Genomic DNA, 17447 nt, shown 5'->3' with positions numbered 1-17447 from the left:
CCAAGGGTAATAAAGGAGCTTGCAGATGTAATTTCAGAGCCTTGGTCTTTGAGAATTCTTGGAGAACAGGTGAGGTCCCTACAGACTGGAGGCAGGCAAATGTTGTCCCCATCTTCAAGGAAAACCCAGGTAACTAGTGACCGGTGAGCTTGACATTGATACCAGGGAAGGTCCTAAAATAGATAATCCAACAGTTGGTCTGTGAGCATTTAGAAAAGGATGCTGTGATTACTAAGATCCAGCATGAGTCTCTCAAAAATAAGTCATGCCAGACCAATCTGATTTAATTTTTTGATGGAATTACAAACTTGGTAGATCAGAGAAATGCTGTGGCCATAGTGTATCTTGATTTCAGTAAGGCTTTTGATAAAGTCCCCCATGATATTCTCGCGAGGAAGCTGATAAAATGTGGGTTGAACGAGGTAACTGTTAGGTGGATTTGTAGCTGGTTGACTGACCAAACCCAAAGAGTAGTCATAAATGGTCCCTCATCATCCCAGAAAAAAGTGACAAGTGGGGTGCCGCAGGGTTGTCCTAGGCCCATTGTTGTTCAATATCTTTATAAATGAATTGGATGAAGGAACTGAGGGGATGCTCATCAAATTTGCAGATGACACCAAACTGGGAGGGGTAGCTAATGCTACAGAAGGCAGAATCAGAATTCAAAATGACCTTAACAGACTGGAGAACTGGGCGCAAACTAACAAAATGAATTTCAATAGGGACAAATGTAAGGTTCTGCACCTAGGCAGGAAGAACCAGATGCACAAATATAGGGTGGAGGACATCTGGGTTACTAGCAGTACATGTGAAAAGGATCTAGGGGTTTTGTTGGACCACAAGCTTAAGATGAGTCAACAGTGTGATGCTGCAGCAATTCTAAGCTGCATCAACAGAAGTATAGTGTCCAGATCTATTCTGCTTTGGTCAAACCACACTTGGAATACTGTGTCCAATGCTGGGCACCACAATTTAAGAAAGATGTTGACAAGCTGGAACATGTGCAGAGGAGGGCAACCAAGATGATCAAGAGTCTGGAAACTAAGCCTTATGAGGAGCGGTTGAAGGAGCTGGGTATGTTTAGCCTGGAAAAAAAGAGACTGAGAGGAGGTATGATAGCTGTCTTCAAATATCTTAAGGGCTGCCACATGGAAGAGGGAGCATGCTTGTTTTCTTCTGCTCTGGAGGGTAGGATTTGAACCAATGGCTTCAAGTTGCAAAACTTTCTGAGAGTAAGAGCTGTTCAGCAGTGGAACAGACTCCCACGAGAGGTGGTGGACTCTTCTTCCTTGGAGGTTTTTAAACAGAGGTTGGGTGGCCATCTGTCATGGATGCTCTAGCTGAGATTCCTGCATTGCAGGGGGTTGGACTAGATGACCCTCGGGGTCCCTTCCAACTCTAAGATTCTATGATTCTATGAAGTTCGTGTCTCTCGAGACTTAAAAGTTCTTTGTACAGGAAATGCAAATGCTTGGGAGAAAGAGGTTAGAAAGTGAATCCACTCAACTCAGGTTTGTCTAAATGTGCATCGTAAATGTAGCACAAAGTGTTTCAGTCTTCCAAGTATTTCAAGTAAGTGGTATCATCAACTTCGCATCTAGGTAGTGCCATTCACCCTGAAGAATCAGAAACACTTTGCTCCACATCCCTTCTCTTGGGCAGAATACTAAAAAAACAAAAAACTATTTCGCAGTGTACAGACACACTCAATTGCCATCCAAGTTGAAAAGAAAAGCATGTTGTCTGCATACAAATGAAATCAACATACTACTAAGAGATAAAGTTTATACCAAGGCTAATAGCTTTTTAACTTAAAAGGTTCTGTGGATTTTCCCCAAAGAAAAACTTCAGAGCTGAACAGCACCCACTAGCATCATACCCTCGATATTTGCTTTGTGCCTCCTAAAACTTTTTACATCTCTTATGTTTTATCCAAGGACCAGGGGGCAGGAGACAGAAAAGACCTCCAAAGAGCACTGAACAGGATTTAGTCCAATGTGTTTCAAGTCTTGGAACACGTCTTAAGAGGCTAGTGGTTTAAATCCATTCAGATTAAGTCAAGTGATTCTTCAGGGACATGTTGGACTAAATGAATTATTTCCGGTGCCCCCTTCGACCTTTCCTCTCCCCCATCCTTTCTATTCAAGTAACCAGGCACCTTTATGAGTTTAGGCTTTATACTGTAAGATACCCTGTGATCATCGGATGAAGGGTGGTATATAATAGTGATAGTGGTACATTCGGAGCCCCATTCGCATTCTGAAGCGAACGCAACCCATGTCTGCACGTGCGCGGGTCGCGATTCGCCATTTCCGCGCATGCGCGTGACATCATTTTGAGCATCTGCACATGCGCAAGTGGCAAAACCCGGAAGTAACGCACTCCGTTACTTCCGGGTCGCCGGGGAGCATAACCTGAAAACGCTCAACTTGAAGCACATTTAACCTGAGGTATGACTGTAGTCCCTACAACAAATATGTGCCCTATGTGTGAATGGTAGGCGGCCCGAGAGGGAAGCCTAATCCCACCAGGCACACACCGAGCGTAATTTCAGGCACCCTTTTGTTTAATTGCAAGGCTTCATTTGCTTTCAAAGCCAACTCTATCTGCTTTTGAGGCCAGCTCTCAACTTACAGAATTTGAAAAATAGATTAACGTGCCCCTGAGCAAATGCACTGCATGTTTCTCTTGCCACTGAGTAACTACAGAGCTCCATGAATTAGGGGAAGAACTTCCAGATAAACGGGAAGTTGTTTCCAGGCTGATTTGAGCACCAGCTTTTTTAAAAAAAATGTTTAGAATCCTCGTGACATGTACTTAGCCAGGATGTAGGCAGAAAAGTGATGATCAACAGCAACGAAAGGGTTGCAATCCTAAAAAGTAAACCTCAAGCAAAAATAGTCTATACCTTCCCACAAAATAACATTAAATTAAATACCCAATAGACGATTTGCTATCCAATGGCTCCTTTTTTGGTACAGCACCTCTGGGGATCTCCTCCTGTTTGCCTCTTGAATCTTTCTCCCTACTGGTAACAGCCATTTCAGTATTTAACAAGTTTCCATCAAGGGTGGGTCTTGCTTCTTCTTCCTTGGGTTGTGCTTTGCGCCATCTTGGAACGGCACCTTTTGGTATCTCTTCTTGTTTATTTCTTGAATCTTTCTCTCTATGGGTAACAGCCATTTCAGTTTTTAATGGGTTTTCATCCAGGGTGGCTCTTGCATCCTCTTCCTTGGGCTGTGCTTTGCGCCATCTTGGGGTAGCATCATCGCTATAGCCAGGCTTTCTGAAACCACGACTCATCGAACTAGGAGTAAGTAATTGGGATGCAGGACTCTGCAGCCTGCTGCCTTGGTCCCCATCATCATTAGGTTTCAAAAATGCAGCTTTGAAAGGGCTTGAAAAAGGTTTATCATAATTCCTTATCTGATAAGACTCCTTTGCAGTTCTATAGGGAAAGGCTTTATTGCTACGCCTCGGTTCTCTATCTTCTGTTGGTCTGTCTCTCCTGTAACTTCTCTGTTCTGGAGAATATTCTTTATTAAATCTCTCCTCCAGTCGTTCTTTCACTGCACGTTTTTCTATACTGCTTTCCTCTTGCTCCCCTTTTTCCTCCTCCTGTCTCGTACTACATTCGTTTCCTGAATATTTACATTTCTGCCACCCTCTCCTATAATAAGCTTTCTGGGGGGCTACTGCTTTTTCAGCTTCTTCAAGTCTTGACTGAAATAGCTCCATCGACTGCAATAAAAAAGGGAAAACATATGACATTTTAGCATAAAGCAGCAATTGAGAACCTAACTGCATGATGAAAAGAGCGTGGTCCATTCTTAAACAAACTATGTTTGAAATGGACACACAAGCTATATAAGTCTGCTAACAATCCCCCCACTGGTTTTAACAGGAGATATTCCAAAGCTAACTCCATGGGGCTGAATCCAGACTCTGTTATGCTTACAAAAAACCCAGCTGAAATCCAAAGGACCAAGTCATGACTAACTTACACCCCATCAATTTCAATGGGTCCATTCTAAGTCTGGATTCACGTCTTGGTCTCTCGATCACTCCTAGCCATATCTGTGAGCTGCCTCTACAATGCTAAGACTTGCATCCAAGGCAGCACTAAGTAATTGTCCCATCACTGAAAGGATGTACACTTGCACAATAGGACTTCCACTCCCTCTATTCCACCCACCAGCACCAGTTTTTTCTCTAATATGAACGTTTGCCTAATCCTCGGAAGCAGATTTGGGCAGACACAGGCGAGCTGGCTGGGTGTTGGGGAGCGGGGACGGGTCTCATTGCACAAGCACAAATCCTTGCACTAATGGGATGGTTACTTAGTGCCACACTGGATTCCATCCTAAGTGTTGGTTTTCAATGTACTGATCTTGATACACTGGAAACCATTTAGAGATACTGGAGGAAATGTGTGGCCCAATACAGATAGACTACTCTGTGCACAGGACTACACTTGCACAGCTCTGACTAATGCACACACAGCTGGACAGCAGCCATGAAGTGAACACTACCAAACATAAACTATATGTTATCACAAACCAAGCGTTTACTTTTATAGAACTGGACCTATACCTGTGAGTCCAATTATAAATTATAATTTTATATCTACATCAATATCTACTGAAACCATGAGTTAAGATTGGATTGCATTGGTCCTTTCTATCTTTCCTTCTTTTTTGCTTGAGACAAGCTAGATTTACTTATTGATGCTTTACGACGGAACAACGTTTTTCCACTGCCCTAATATTTTATGGTAGGGGGAAATAGTACGCTTCCAGAACTTACACCATATCTTTCAGCCACAATTTCTTCCAAATCCCGTTTCTCTCTCTCAGACTGCTCCTTCATTCTTTGGTAGGATTTCTTCAGCCAACTTAACCCACCATCTTCGACTGCTGTCACTACAAAAGAAAGCAATTAATTGGGATATTTGCATACTACAAGTTAACATCATAACCTTATCACTAACTACATATGTCGTGCGTCATAGATGTAACATATGCTAGCTCTGCCAGAAATATACTTCACACTGGCACGGCTCTCCATTCTGAGCTCATGTTCTTACACTTATTTGGAAACACAGCCCAACTCGGTTTAATATTAGTCCTATTTCAAATGTGTCAAGAGCAGAATTAACAGGCTCCCCATCTTCTTGCCAATCATTATTCTAGCAAATTCAGAGAACAGGCTCCAAAAGAAGATTGTTATTCAGTTTCTGCTTGAGAAAGGGAAAGGGAATCTATAGAAAGCAAACTCATTATCACAAATAAGGCAGCGTTCATAAAGGAAGCATGAGGGTTATTTCATACATTCCTCTTTTTATAGATGTACATCTAAACCATTTAAACTTGAATTGCCCAAATACGCCCCTTGCTGACTTACTTTCCCAAATGCAGTTCTTAGTCTGAGGTATTTGGCTCTATCACAGCCTTTGCCAATCTGGTGCCCTCCAAATGTTTTGGACTACACAAACGGGGAGCCACCACAGGAAAGGCCCCCACTTGTGTTGCCTCCCTCTGGACCTCTTATAGAGTAGGCACGCAAGGAACGATCTCAGATGATGATGATTGCAGAGTCCAGATCAGTTCACATGGAGAGAGGTGGCCCTTGAGGTACTTCGGTCCTGAACTGCGTAAGGCTTTATAGGTCAAAACCAGCACTTTGAATTCAGACCAGAATCTGACTGTCAGATACTGCAGCCACCAAATTATGCACCAGTTGAAATTTCTGAACCACCTTCAGAGGAAAGCCCTACGTATAATAAGTTGTGGTAATCTAACCTAGAGGTTACCAGAGCATTCACAACATAAGTTAAGCTATCCCTGTCCAGACAGGGGCACTGCTGGGCCACCAGCCGAAGCTGATGGAAGGCACTCTGCATTACTGAGACCACCTGAGCCTCAAGCAACAGCCAAGGATCCAGAAGCACCCCCAAATTACGTACCCACTCCTTCAGAGGGAGTGTAACCCCATCAAAAGCAGGTAACCTCCCATTCATTCAGTCTAGGCAACCACCCATCAATAGTGCCTCAATCTTATATAGATTGAGCTTGAGTTTAGTGCCTCTCCATCTAGTCCATTACCAAGGCAAGACAACGGTCCAGCACAGCCACTGCCTCACCTGCAGATGTAAAGGAGAAGTAGAGCTGTGTGTCATCAGCATATTGCTGACAATGCAATCCAAAACTCCAGGTTACTGCACCCGGCGGTTTCATGTAGATGTTAAACAGCAAGGGGGGGGGGGTAAAATCAAACCTGGAGGAACTCCACATTCAAGATTCCATGAGGTTGAAGGGGACTCCCCAAGCATCACCCTGTTGAAACGACTATCCAAGTAGGACTGGAACCACCCTCCCCTAACTCAGACCGCCACTCCAGAAGGATACCTTGGTAGTTTATTCCACCTCTCTTCACTTCCAAGCAAAGAAGGCTCTTTAACAGGACATACACAGAACTGAAATATCGAAACATTTCTCTGGATGGTATAATAGGTAGATGGGATTTGTTCCTCTTAAGTCTTTCTAAAAGGGCAGAGGAATAACTTTCATATGACAATCTCTACCATTCAAAACACAACTGTTTGTACAATTTTATAAAGTGGATACAATGTGTTGAAAAGTACATTTTTTTCCCTCATCTGCTCTTACCACAAACAGACAAAATAACCCTTGAGGAAGAAGTGAAGTGGGGGGAAAGGTTACATAAATAATATTCTTCACCAACTGCATCCCGATTTCACTTCACTGAAAATGGGACTCACAGAGTTCAGCGGCTGAATATTTTAAAGCTACAATGTGTGTAATGGAATGAAAGAGACCAAATGAGATGACAACAGTTCATCATGTCCTAACGCAATCAGGTTTTCTGTTTTAATTAGTTCACAAGGAAAAATTCCGCTGTACAAACTGAAGGTCAAGCTACTCAAGGTTTTAAAAATATATTCTGCAAGGCTATGTGCTAAGATTTTAATTCAGAGATCGTAGTAGAATCTGCATGCAAATATTTAGTTTTCTTTTAGCATGAATAAGGAGTTGCAGAGAAGAGAAACAGATCTGCCCTATAACTTGTATAAAAAGATGTTACCTTTTGCTGATGTGCTCTCTTGCGTTGGCAAGCCTGTGCCTCCATCTTTCCAGTAGGGGTTGAGCTCTCTTTCAGAAAGAATGGCCTGTTTACAAAACAGAAACAAGATCAACGGCAGCTTTGTGGAAGCCCCCTTCACCCCCATACCAAGCGCACTTCAACACTAGCTACATCTTAAATAATTCTGTATGGAGCATCAGGTTTTTTTTATAAATGTTGTGCTTTGGCTTTTAAAAATATGTGGCTGCAAAAATATGAAGTCTAGTGAGGTTGAGGATGTCTCCCATTACTTACTAAGCAGCAGCTACCAGTTGCCTTCCCGGCTTCTCAACACCACGCACCACTGATGCTTACCAGGAGGGAGAGGGGGAGAAGTTAGGGGGTGCATGTGTGGTAAGAAGGAACTGAAGGTAGGCTCCATTGCCATACCCACACTGTGTCAAGCTTCCTGGTCAATACGATACGATACGATATCTTTATTGTCATTGTCCCTTGCGGAACAATGAAATTGAAAAACAACAAAAAACTACATAAAAACTACATAAAACTACCACAAAACTACATAAAACTACATAAAAACTACATAAAACTACATAAAAACTACATAAAACTACATAAAACATTCAAAAACCCCTACAAAACTCTAAAACCCCATTTTAAAATACACTATACTACAGAGACCCCTTATGCTGCATTTAGAACCAGAATTGCATTAGCGTAGAAACTGTTTTTCAGGCGGCAAGTCCTGGTCTCTTGCCCCTCACTCTCCCAGTGAGCAGAAACCATGTTTGGAAGTTATGAGACCACACCCCACCCCCACCGCCCTGCCAGCCACTACTGCTACTAAGTGGTCTTTTATATGAGCACCATAGGTACAAATTCCTTAATTGTGTCCACTGGTGCCTGTCAAATTGAGGCCTCCTGGACCAGATATGTATTTTGCTTGCAGGCACATATGTGTTCACTACCACCCCAAAAAACCAAAATTTGCTAAGAAAATATGAGCCAGGATTCAAAAACCCTGGAAGTGGGTAGCTGGGGTGTCCTTTTGTAAGATGGCACTTTTAAATACCTATAGACCTTACTCTACATATGATCTGTATTGGAGAGATTACTATTTTTCTGTTTTATATTTTTCCTTTGTGTGTGTGTGTGTGTGTTTTGTTTCCTTTGTTTCTTTTTTTAATGAGTCGAAATGATTGTTTGCTGTACTTATATTGTGATAGCCTGTGACTTTAAACAATAAAGATTCTTAATTTATTTAAAAATATCAGTAGCATTTAAAAAATATATAATTCCCTAACTGAACTGAAAATGGAGAGTGCTTTAGCTTCATCAAACTTGTAATGCATTAAATAAGGGTGGGGGTGATCCAATCACTTCTTTGCAGTATCGAAGATTCAAATAAAAGGTAAATGAAGAATTGGTTTACTTAAACTATCTTGATATAAATGATAGAGTGCTTTGCTAATATTCTTACCACATGACTGATATGTTTTAGACACCAAAATGGAAACCCAATATAGAACAAATCAGGATTGTTGGACAAGTTTGTTTAGGGCCCGTAGGGAGCTGTTTTAAACATATTAAGAAGTAAAAAGGTTGCCTACCAAAATTGTCTACTGAATGTTAATCAAAGAACCAATGACTTATTTTGCAGAGCAATGCCTGATGCTGATGTCCAATAAAAAAAAGCTAAAGTCCCAAAACGGAAGGCTGCTACTTGAAGAAATCCAATTTTTGTTTAAGGCAGCTAATAAGTACCGTAAGCTTACTACAATTACTAGTTTCTCATAGCACTACACTAGTTAAGAACCTAACATACCTGTTGATCTTCTTGTGCTTTCTGTTTCTCCAGTAATTTTTCCATTTGCTTTTCAGCCTTCAATGCTGCTGAAGACAATGTTTTCACAGACATAAAATCCAAGGACATCCACTCATCCCTCTGTAAATAAAACAAGATAATTTCTTGCACATTATGACCAACTCAAATTCAGTAATGACCTAGTCTGAGCCAAACTTAGTGATGTTGAAATCAGAATGCTCGGTTGATACTTTGAATACTTTTTTTTGTACACATAAAATAGGAATTTCATTAAAAGGTCTTATGAGAATTCATAGACAAGATTCCTCTAATATTCTTTGTTTTCATACTTTTTAACATATTGTGTGTGTGTGTGTTTCTGTATGGTGGTACATGTGGGAGTGAGAACATATGCAAATTCATATCAAGATTAATAATTTGTTTTTTTCATTCCCTCCATTTGGGTCTTATATTTTGTGACTCAATCCTCCAGGAGAATTTGCATAGCCCTAAACCCAAGAGTGCTGAAAAATAAATGGCTCTCTTTGCACACAGCTTCCGTATGTGTCCAGGCCAATTTGGCAGATGCATCATCCATCATGGGTCACAGGTGCACTACAGAGCTTTCATGCAAGTAGCTACTCAAAACTGTGCCCAGACATCAGATGGACCATTAAGTGGTTCCAATTAGTGTACATATTTATCTGTGCCTTCATTTGGAAGCACAAAATTGTATCTACAGTGTCAAGGGCCGGGTTGAAGGCCTTTCAAGAAAAGCAATTTCAGAAGCCTAGGACAAAAATTAAATGAATGGGATGCTACTGGCAGCTGTACAGTAGCACCTGCCACACCAGACAGACAAGATGATGCACTCCTGACACAGAGGGGGGCAGCAAGTAGGCAGAACAGGGAAGGTGCAGCAAGAATGCATTTGGATTTACAATAAAATGTAAATCCACATTACAGCAATACCTCTATTAGGAAAATCTTCTTGTCACAAAATTGTGTGCAAGCTTTTTGGACTCTCAGAGGGAAGAGGAGAAAAGCTGGCTGATGTTGAAACCATTGAGGGCGCATTTAGTGGTCACCTTAAGATGGAATGTGAGAGGGGACAGCAGACATTCAAATTACAGTCTACTAGATACTATGAAGTGTGGTGTTTCACCTTGAACTGCCCCAAAGATTGCTGGCAACAAATCTGAATTAGTTACTGGAATTTACATTTTCAACAATGGAGGATCAACAATTGATCTCCCAATTCTGAAAATATAAAATCCAGCTGCTAACTTGGATCTGTCTCCATCCTTAGGCAAACGTTACATTTAGGTAGAGTTTCAGTTTCTATACTTCCCCTACTCTTGCTTGTTACTGTAATTAACATTCCAATTTTTGCAAAAGCTTGGTGTGGTTGGCATCACAACACAACAAGCATAAAAGCAATCAATTCAGAATCAAAAACCTATACCACAGAATGAAATAACCCTAGCCTGCTCTAAAACTTGCCAAAACAAATATTTTAAGTTGAGTTCCAAAATCTTGCAAGATCTGCAGGAATGTTCCCCAGCTGAGTCAAGGCGTCTGTTCTTTTCTCCAAAAGGCAGTGTCAGTTTCTTATGGAAACCAGTTTCCTCTCTCAGAGGTTTTGAAGCAGAGGCTGGATGGCCATCTGTCATGAATGCTTTAGCTGATATTCTTGCATTGCAGAGGGCTGGACTAGATGGCAGATAGCCATGCAATCTCTGCTTCAAAACCACCAAGGAAGGATAATCCACAACCTCCCAAGGAAGTCTGTTCAATGGTCAAACAACTCTTAATAGCAGAAAGTTCTTCCTGATGTTTAGTCAAAATCTTCTTTCTTCTAACTTGAAGCCATTGGTTTGAGTCCTACCCTCCGGAGCAGGAGAAAACAAGCTTGCTCCCTCCTCCTTGTGACAGCCCTTTAGATAGTTGAATCTACTTTGAATCCCCTCTTTTCCAGGCTAAACATACCCAGCTCTTTTAGCCGTTCACTGGTTTCCAGAACCTTGACCATCTTGTCTGCCCTCCTCTGCACACATTCCAACTTGTTAACCTCCTTCATAAAGTGTGTTGCCCAGAACTGGAGACAGTATTCCAGGTGTGGTCTGACCACGGCAGAATACAGTGGCATTACTTCCCTTGATCTGGACACTAGACTTCTGTCAATGCAACCTAGAACAGCATTAGGTTCTTTTGCTGCTAGATTCACACTGTTAACTCATGTTAAGCTTTGGGTCTACTAAGACCCCTAGATCCTAGACCAACTGATTAATTATGAACTCTTGAGGATGCACTGCAAAATTTAATTGCAGAGAATCAGCTTGGTGTGAATTTGCAGACCAACAAGTCCTCCTTGGGTGAACCCCTGGACTGAAGACTTTTGCTTAGTTGTCAAAACTCAACCTTTACAGCCTGTCCAGATCAGTGAAGCCAGAAAGAGCATTTGAAATTATAGGAAGAGAATTCATCAACCACTAGCCACAAGTGCCTAGAGGAATAACAATTCATATAAATTAGCAAACTTTGCGTGAAAACTTCACATGATAAAGCAGCAGAGAAACCTAGAGAGCAATTATGTCCCCCAAAAGACCCTGGAGCAAGAATGGACAGCAGCTAGTTGTTGTTGGTTGTTTAGTCGTTTAGTCGTATCCGACTCTTCCTGACCCAATGGACCAGAGCACGCCAGGCACTTCCGTCTTCCACTGCCTCCCGCAGTTTGGTCAAACTCATGCTGATGGCTTCGACAACACTGTCCAACCATCTCGTCCTCTGTCGTTCCCTTCTCCTTGTGCCCTCCATCTTTCCCAACATCAGGGTCTTTTCCAGGGAGTCTTCTCTTCTCATGAGGTGGCCAAAGTATTGGAGCATCAGCTCCAGGATCTGTCCTTCCAGTGAACACTCAGGGCTGATTTCCTTATTGTTTTTGTCCATGGAGTTTTCTTGGCAGGGATACTGGAGTGGCTTGCCGGATCCTGCTCCAGGTGATTCACGTTTAGTCAAAACTCTCCACTATGAGCCGTCCATCTTGGGTGGCCCTGCACAGCACAGCTCAGAGCTTCTCTTAAGTTATTCAAGCCCCTTCACCACGACAAGGCAGTGATCCATGAAGGATTGCATGTAATCCATGTCACATGCAAAGGCCAAGACAGCATGTGGACATTTAACCACAGTGCATTCACAGTCCTAATCGCTGGAGAAATGCTGCCACACTTGTGTTGAATCAACCAGAAATAAAATAAAATAAAATAAAATTGAAAATAGATCCACCTCTTTCTAAACTTTGGTGAAGCACATGGCTGCCTGAGAAGAATGTTGTATTGCCTCGGGTGCTATCACGATCCCAATGCATAAGTGAATAAGGCCCACTAGTTTCTCCCCAACATCTTTTTCCTCTCGCCATGAAGTAATAAATAAATTGACTTCTTTTAAACATGTTCTAATTATTATTTTGTGGACAAATAGATGATCAAGCAACCTAAAAAACTGTAATACAGGTTTAGGAAAACAGAACGTCCACTTCTTAAAACTAAAGCTTTTGTGTGTATATGAATTCCAGAAAGCACATATTAGCATTCAACTAGCTTTATAACCAGCCAAATTCTTTTTTAAATTAGACCAGCACGCAGAATTTTTCAGCTGTTCTCTTCCTGTCTCACTGATTTCTTGACATATCTCATATTCAATTCCTCCAGGGTAGATCAGCAAAATGGAATAGCTAATTCGTAATATGATTAGGAGGGCTAGAATAGGAGTCAACAGTTAGGAAACCCACACAGGCTCAAATATAGTAGATTTGAAGCAATTTTGCCCTCCTCTTCACCCTAAATGCACCCAGAGCAGCTTACAGATTAATAATAAAGCATTATCATAGTGACCACAAAACTTCCATGCAATCAGTATTAGTCTATAAACAAGAACACTTGCACAGGATACACATTTTTGTTTCAGAAATATTAAATTTGTTTGAGTCAATTTTTGTTGTTGTTGCTTAGTCGTTTAGTCGTGTCCAACTCTTCGTGACCCCATGGACCAGAGCACGCCAAGCACTTCTGTCTTCCACTGCCTCCCACAGTTTGGTCAAACTCATGCTGGTCGCTTCGAGAACACTATCCAACCATCTCGTCCTCTGTCGTCCCCTTCTCCTTGTGCCCTCTATCTTTTCCAACATCAGGGTCTTTTCCAGGCAGTCTTCTCTTCTCATGAGGTGGCCAAAGTATTGGAGCCTCAGCTTCAGGATCTGTCCTTCCAGTGAGCACTCAGGGCTGATTTCCTTCAGAATTGATAGGTTTGATCTTCTTGCAGTCCATGGGACTCTCAAGAGTCTCCTCCAGCACCATAATTCAAAAGCATCAATTCTTCAGCCTTCTTTATGGTCCAGCTCTCACTTCCATACATTACTACTGGGGAAACCATATCTTTAACTATACGGACCTTTGTTGGCATCGAGTTAATTAGGCTACTAAATCTTTTTCTACTACGTAGAAATAACTCTAATAATTATATAACTGGTCAGAAAATAATTCAGCTAAGAAAAAGCTTACACTTGCATGGCAGTCCCCCCCCCTTTGTGGAGCACCCACCCTGGTAAGGTAACCTGTCCCCCACATTATTAATTCAGAAGAAGTTTAAAAAACAGCACCTGGATAGCTCAGCTGGCTACAGCGTGGTGCTGGTAACAGGAAGGTTGCAGGTTTGATCCCTGTATGGGCAGCTGCATATTCCTGCAGGAGGTTGGAATAGGTGATCCTCAGGATCCCTTCCAATCAACAATTCTATGATTCCTGTTCAACCAGGCATTTGGCTTGAAATTACTAGCTAGTTGAGAGAATGTGAAACTGTTCTTAAATGCTTTAAACACGTCTGTATTTTTTTAAATTATACCGACCATAGACTCCTTTGAGAGAAAGGGCAGGGTAGAAATTTAATGAATAAATAAAGAAACTCAGGGGTAGTCCAAAGGGAGGGACTGCTCTCCCGTGACGTTTTCTTGATTTAAGCCATCACCATTAATACAACCCTAAACCATCACCCATCACCTTTCTAACCTGCTCATAGCTGCAGAGAAAAGTATGTGGGTTCCCTGTCTTATTCCTTGAGTGTCGCTCCTGGGTGGATAATGTAAGCTGGATGAGTGCCATGAAGAAAAGCATTAAAATCCCTACTCTCCAATCCAAAATAACTCTCCACTTCCCTGAAAGTTTCCTGAAAGTTAAGAAAACCACCGCCTGTTTCAGCCTTAAGTCTTAAAAAAGAAATCCTAAATACTTCAGAACAGTTGACCACAGGTGCTTACCTGAACTGCCTTGGGACTTCCTGCATCAGCTGATTCTTTCTTGCTCGCGTTCCAGGCCTTTTCTGTGTTCGAAGACTGTGAAACTGAAGCCTCCACCCATTCCTCTGATGAATCCTAAAGACAAATTGGGGAGGCGGGGTGTAAATCGAAAATTTGTAGAGGACTGAAAGGTCTTTATGCCTTTAAAATCAGTCCAGTTTAAAAAAAAAAAAATAGTGACAGACTTTCAGAGGGCTACCTTATGTCATGAAGAAAAAGGGAAGTAGAAAGAAATTTCAAATTAATAGAATTGGGGGGCAATGCATGCATTCACGAGCAGGAGACATGCAGATAAAAAGTGTCTGTCAGGAATGGCTGAGATGCATTAAAGCAATTTTTTTCAAAAAGAAAAGCAGGACCAATTTATTAGCTTGAATGCCATCACCATTAATACAACGCTAAATAAGATTGCAGACTACTGAACACTGAACCCACTGTTTCAAAGAATAATGATGTATGTATATTTTTCCTGTATTAAAATGACCTCTTAAAAATGAGGCAGGTTTTCCCAGTATCATTTGATTCTTACAAAACTGGGTTTATAGCACTATAGAATGGGGGTGAGGAGAGAAAAGGCAACATTAATACTGCATTTTAATTATTTTCTTTTAAATGAGATGGGGGCAGAATTAAGAAGGCATTCAGGAGAGAAACCTAATCAAACTGTTTGGGGCCAAGTCACTTGAAGACTCATATTTCCATTTATGCCTGCAGACCGTAAGACCATCGTCTGAGGCCCTCTTCTATGTGTCCCTGCCAAAAGAGGCAAGATGGGAGGAAATAATGTTTTCAAGGGTAGCACAATTATTGAATAGCCTCCCTAGAGAGACTCACCTGGTGCCTCAATTGCAGTCTTTTTGCTATCATGTGAAGCCCTTTTAATTTTCCCAGTCTTTCGAGTTTTAAGAATGTTTTTGTGCTTTACATATCTTTGATGCTACAGTTTTATTTTGATGTTTTTTAAAACGTCAAAATACATTTTTAAAAAAATTTAAATTGTCCAGTAGCACCTTAGAGACCAGCTAAGTTTGTTCTTGGTGTAAGCTTTCGTGTGCATGCACACTTCTTCAGTTACACTGAAACAGAAGTCACCAGACCCTTAGATATAGTGGGAGGGTAGGGTTTTTCTCAGGAGGGTAGTAGGAGATGGGTGATTGACTCAATGGGTATGGTAAACCTGCTGAGGACTGTTAATGACTGCAATTAGTCCTACAGGAAAAAGCAAGGGATAGTATGCAGATGATTAGCATACGTAATGAGACAGGAATCTCTATTAAGACCAGGTCTCTCCATAGTTCCTGATTTATGTTACATTTTATATTTAATGGGCTTTAAAAAAAATCTGTGGAAATTTTCATAGTGAACAGTACTGAATTAAAACACTACAAAAATAAAATCATTGTTGATTCAACCCCTGTTTTTATATGAGAAGAACCTAAACACTGAAATAAGACCAGGTCAAAGTAAATTCACAGACTAAGAGAAAACATCCTGGCCATCAGATATAAGGAGTTGCCTTACACAAAGTCAAACCAGTGGTGAAACTAGCCAAGTATAATGGAGTCTGACTGGCAGTAGTTCTTCAATGGTCTTCTGCTTACTAGAGGTCCATTAACTAGAGATACCAAGAACTGAACCTAGAACCTTGCACATGCAAAACACGTGCTCTAATTTTGTATGTTTCCCATGAGCAGCACTATGGTACAGATCACAGCCACTGAAAATGCGTCAGTAGAAGCAATAAATTTGAAAAAATATTTTCCTTCCCCAAGCATCCCACTAAAAGCACCACCATCATCATTCTGCCTGGCAGGACAACATATCTAATGGCTAACTGACATCTGTGCTGAGGCTACTACAGAGATGTGATGAGAAACACAGTGAGGAATTTGCCTCCTATTTCTGCTTCTTCCAGAAACACCCGCAAATGTGAGCAGGAATGAATGCTAACTTGATGATGTACTGCTGTGAACTCAACTTTCTGTCAATTCGCTGAACAAATTGTATCTGCCACTGGTGTTGAGTTTCTACACTGCTCTCTTGGTGTAGAAAAATACATTAAGATCGTATTAAAACTTTCTTACAAAATAAAAAATTGCAGCCAACTTGAAGCCCAAACAGATATGTTTATTGCACCCAATTGGCATCAATGCCCAGCAAAGGCCCAAGAGATTTAAGATTTTTTTTAGGAGACACCAAAATGCTACCAGTACTGGCACTTGCCTTATTTCAGATGCTATCCAGTTACTGTGGAGACTGAATCAACACTTTGTTTTAAAAGGGATTTATGTTGTATTGTACTGGCAATAGTACTTTAAACGTACAACATATTTGTCCTTTAGAAGTACATAAAAAAATATATGAGCAACAATGTCAAATACTGGTGGCAATAGCTTTCAACCAACTGGTGACTCCGATTATTAAAACTTACAGAGGCGCTATCCGATGAATCATTGTTTCTTTCAACTTTATGCTTCTTGCTCTTCTTTTCTTTTTTATGTTTTTTTGAACGCTTCTCCTTTTTCTTCTTTTTGGTAACAGAATGTTCCTAAAGAAACACCGATATCAACACGTTAGGCTACAAGACTTGAAGTAATAAGGCACACCTTATTTTATGAAATAGCAATATGAATCTACACGTGAAATAAACATACAGTGGTACCTTGGTTCTCAAACACCTTGGTACTCAAATAACTTGGAACCTGAACGCTGCAAACCTGGAAGTAAGTGTTCCGGTTTGCGAACTTTTTTCAGATGCCAAATGTGCTCCATTTTGAGTTACACACTTCCGTTTTGAGTGTTACACTGATATCTGTTTGTTATTGCTATTTATTTTGCGTTTTTGTTTTTGCGGCTCTTTTTGTTTTTGTGATTGTGTGGAACCCAGTTCAGCTAATGATGGACTGACTGTGTGACTGCAGTACATTCTTTATTGCTTTCATTTTATGGATCAATGGTCTTGTTAGATAGTAAAATTCATGTTAAATTGCTGTTTTAGGGGTTCTTAAAAGTCTGGAATGGATTAATCCATTTTGCATTACTTTCTATGGGAAAGCACGCCTTGAGTTTTGGAACGCTTTGGTTTTGGAACAGACTTCCGGAACAGAGTAAGTTTGAGAACCAAGGTACCACTGTATGTTTATATAAACTGTAGCCAGTGCTGTGCAACCATTTTTCCTGAAGCTTCAA

At 41.0% G+C, this 17447-nt stretch overlaps 1 protein-coding gene across 1 annotated transcript in view; it reads right to left on the bottom strand.

Moving 5' to 3' along the window:
• CWF19L2 (CWF19 like cell cycle control factor 2) overlaps positions 1–17447 on the bottom strand; it is a 77035-nt gene that overhangs the window by 49785 nt on the left and 9803 nt on the right. Inside the window, exons 3-8 of the mRNA XM_083736337.1 lie at positions 16690–16806; positions 14220–14333; positions 8930–9049; positions 7105–7189; positions 4807–4922; positions 2939–3741 (exon numbers count right to left, since the gene is read on the bottom strand). Coding sequence (XP_083592463.1) covers positions 2939–3741; positions 4807–4922; positions 7105–7189; positions 8930–9049; positions 14220–14333; positions 16690–16806 — 1355 coding nt within the window. The remainder of the gene's footprint in view (positions 1–2938; positions 3742–4806; positions 4923–7104; positions 7190–8929; positions 9050–14219; positions 14334–16689; positions 16807–17447) is intronic.

This window comes from Podarcis gaigeae (genome assembly GCF_964106915.1).
Source record: "Podarcis gaigeae genome assembly, chromosome: 4".
NCBI classification, from domain to species: Eukaryota; Metazoa; Chordata; class Lepidosauria; order Squamata; family Lacertidae; genus Podarcis; species Podarcis gaigeae.
This window is presented reverse-complemented; position numbering and strand designations above follow the sequence as displayed.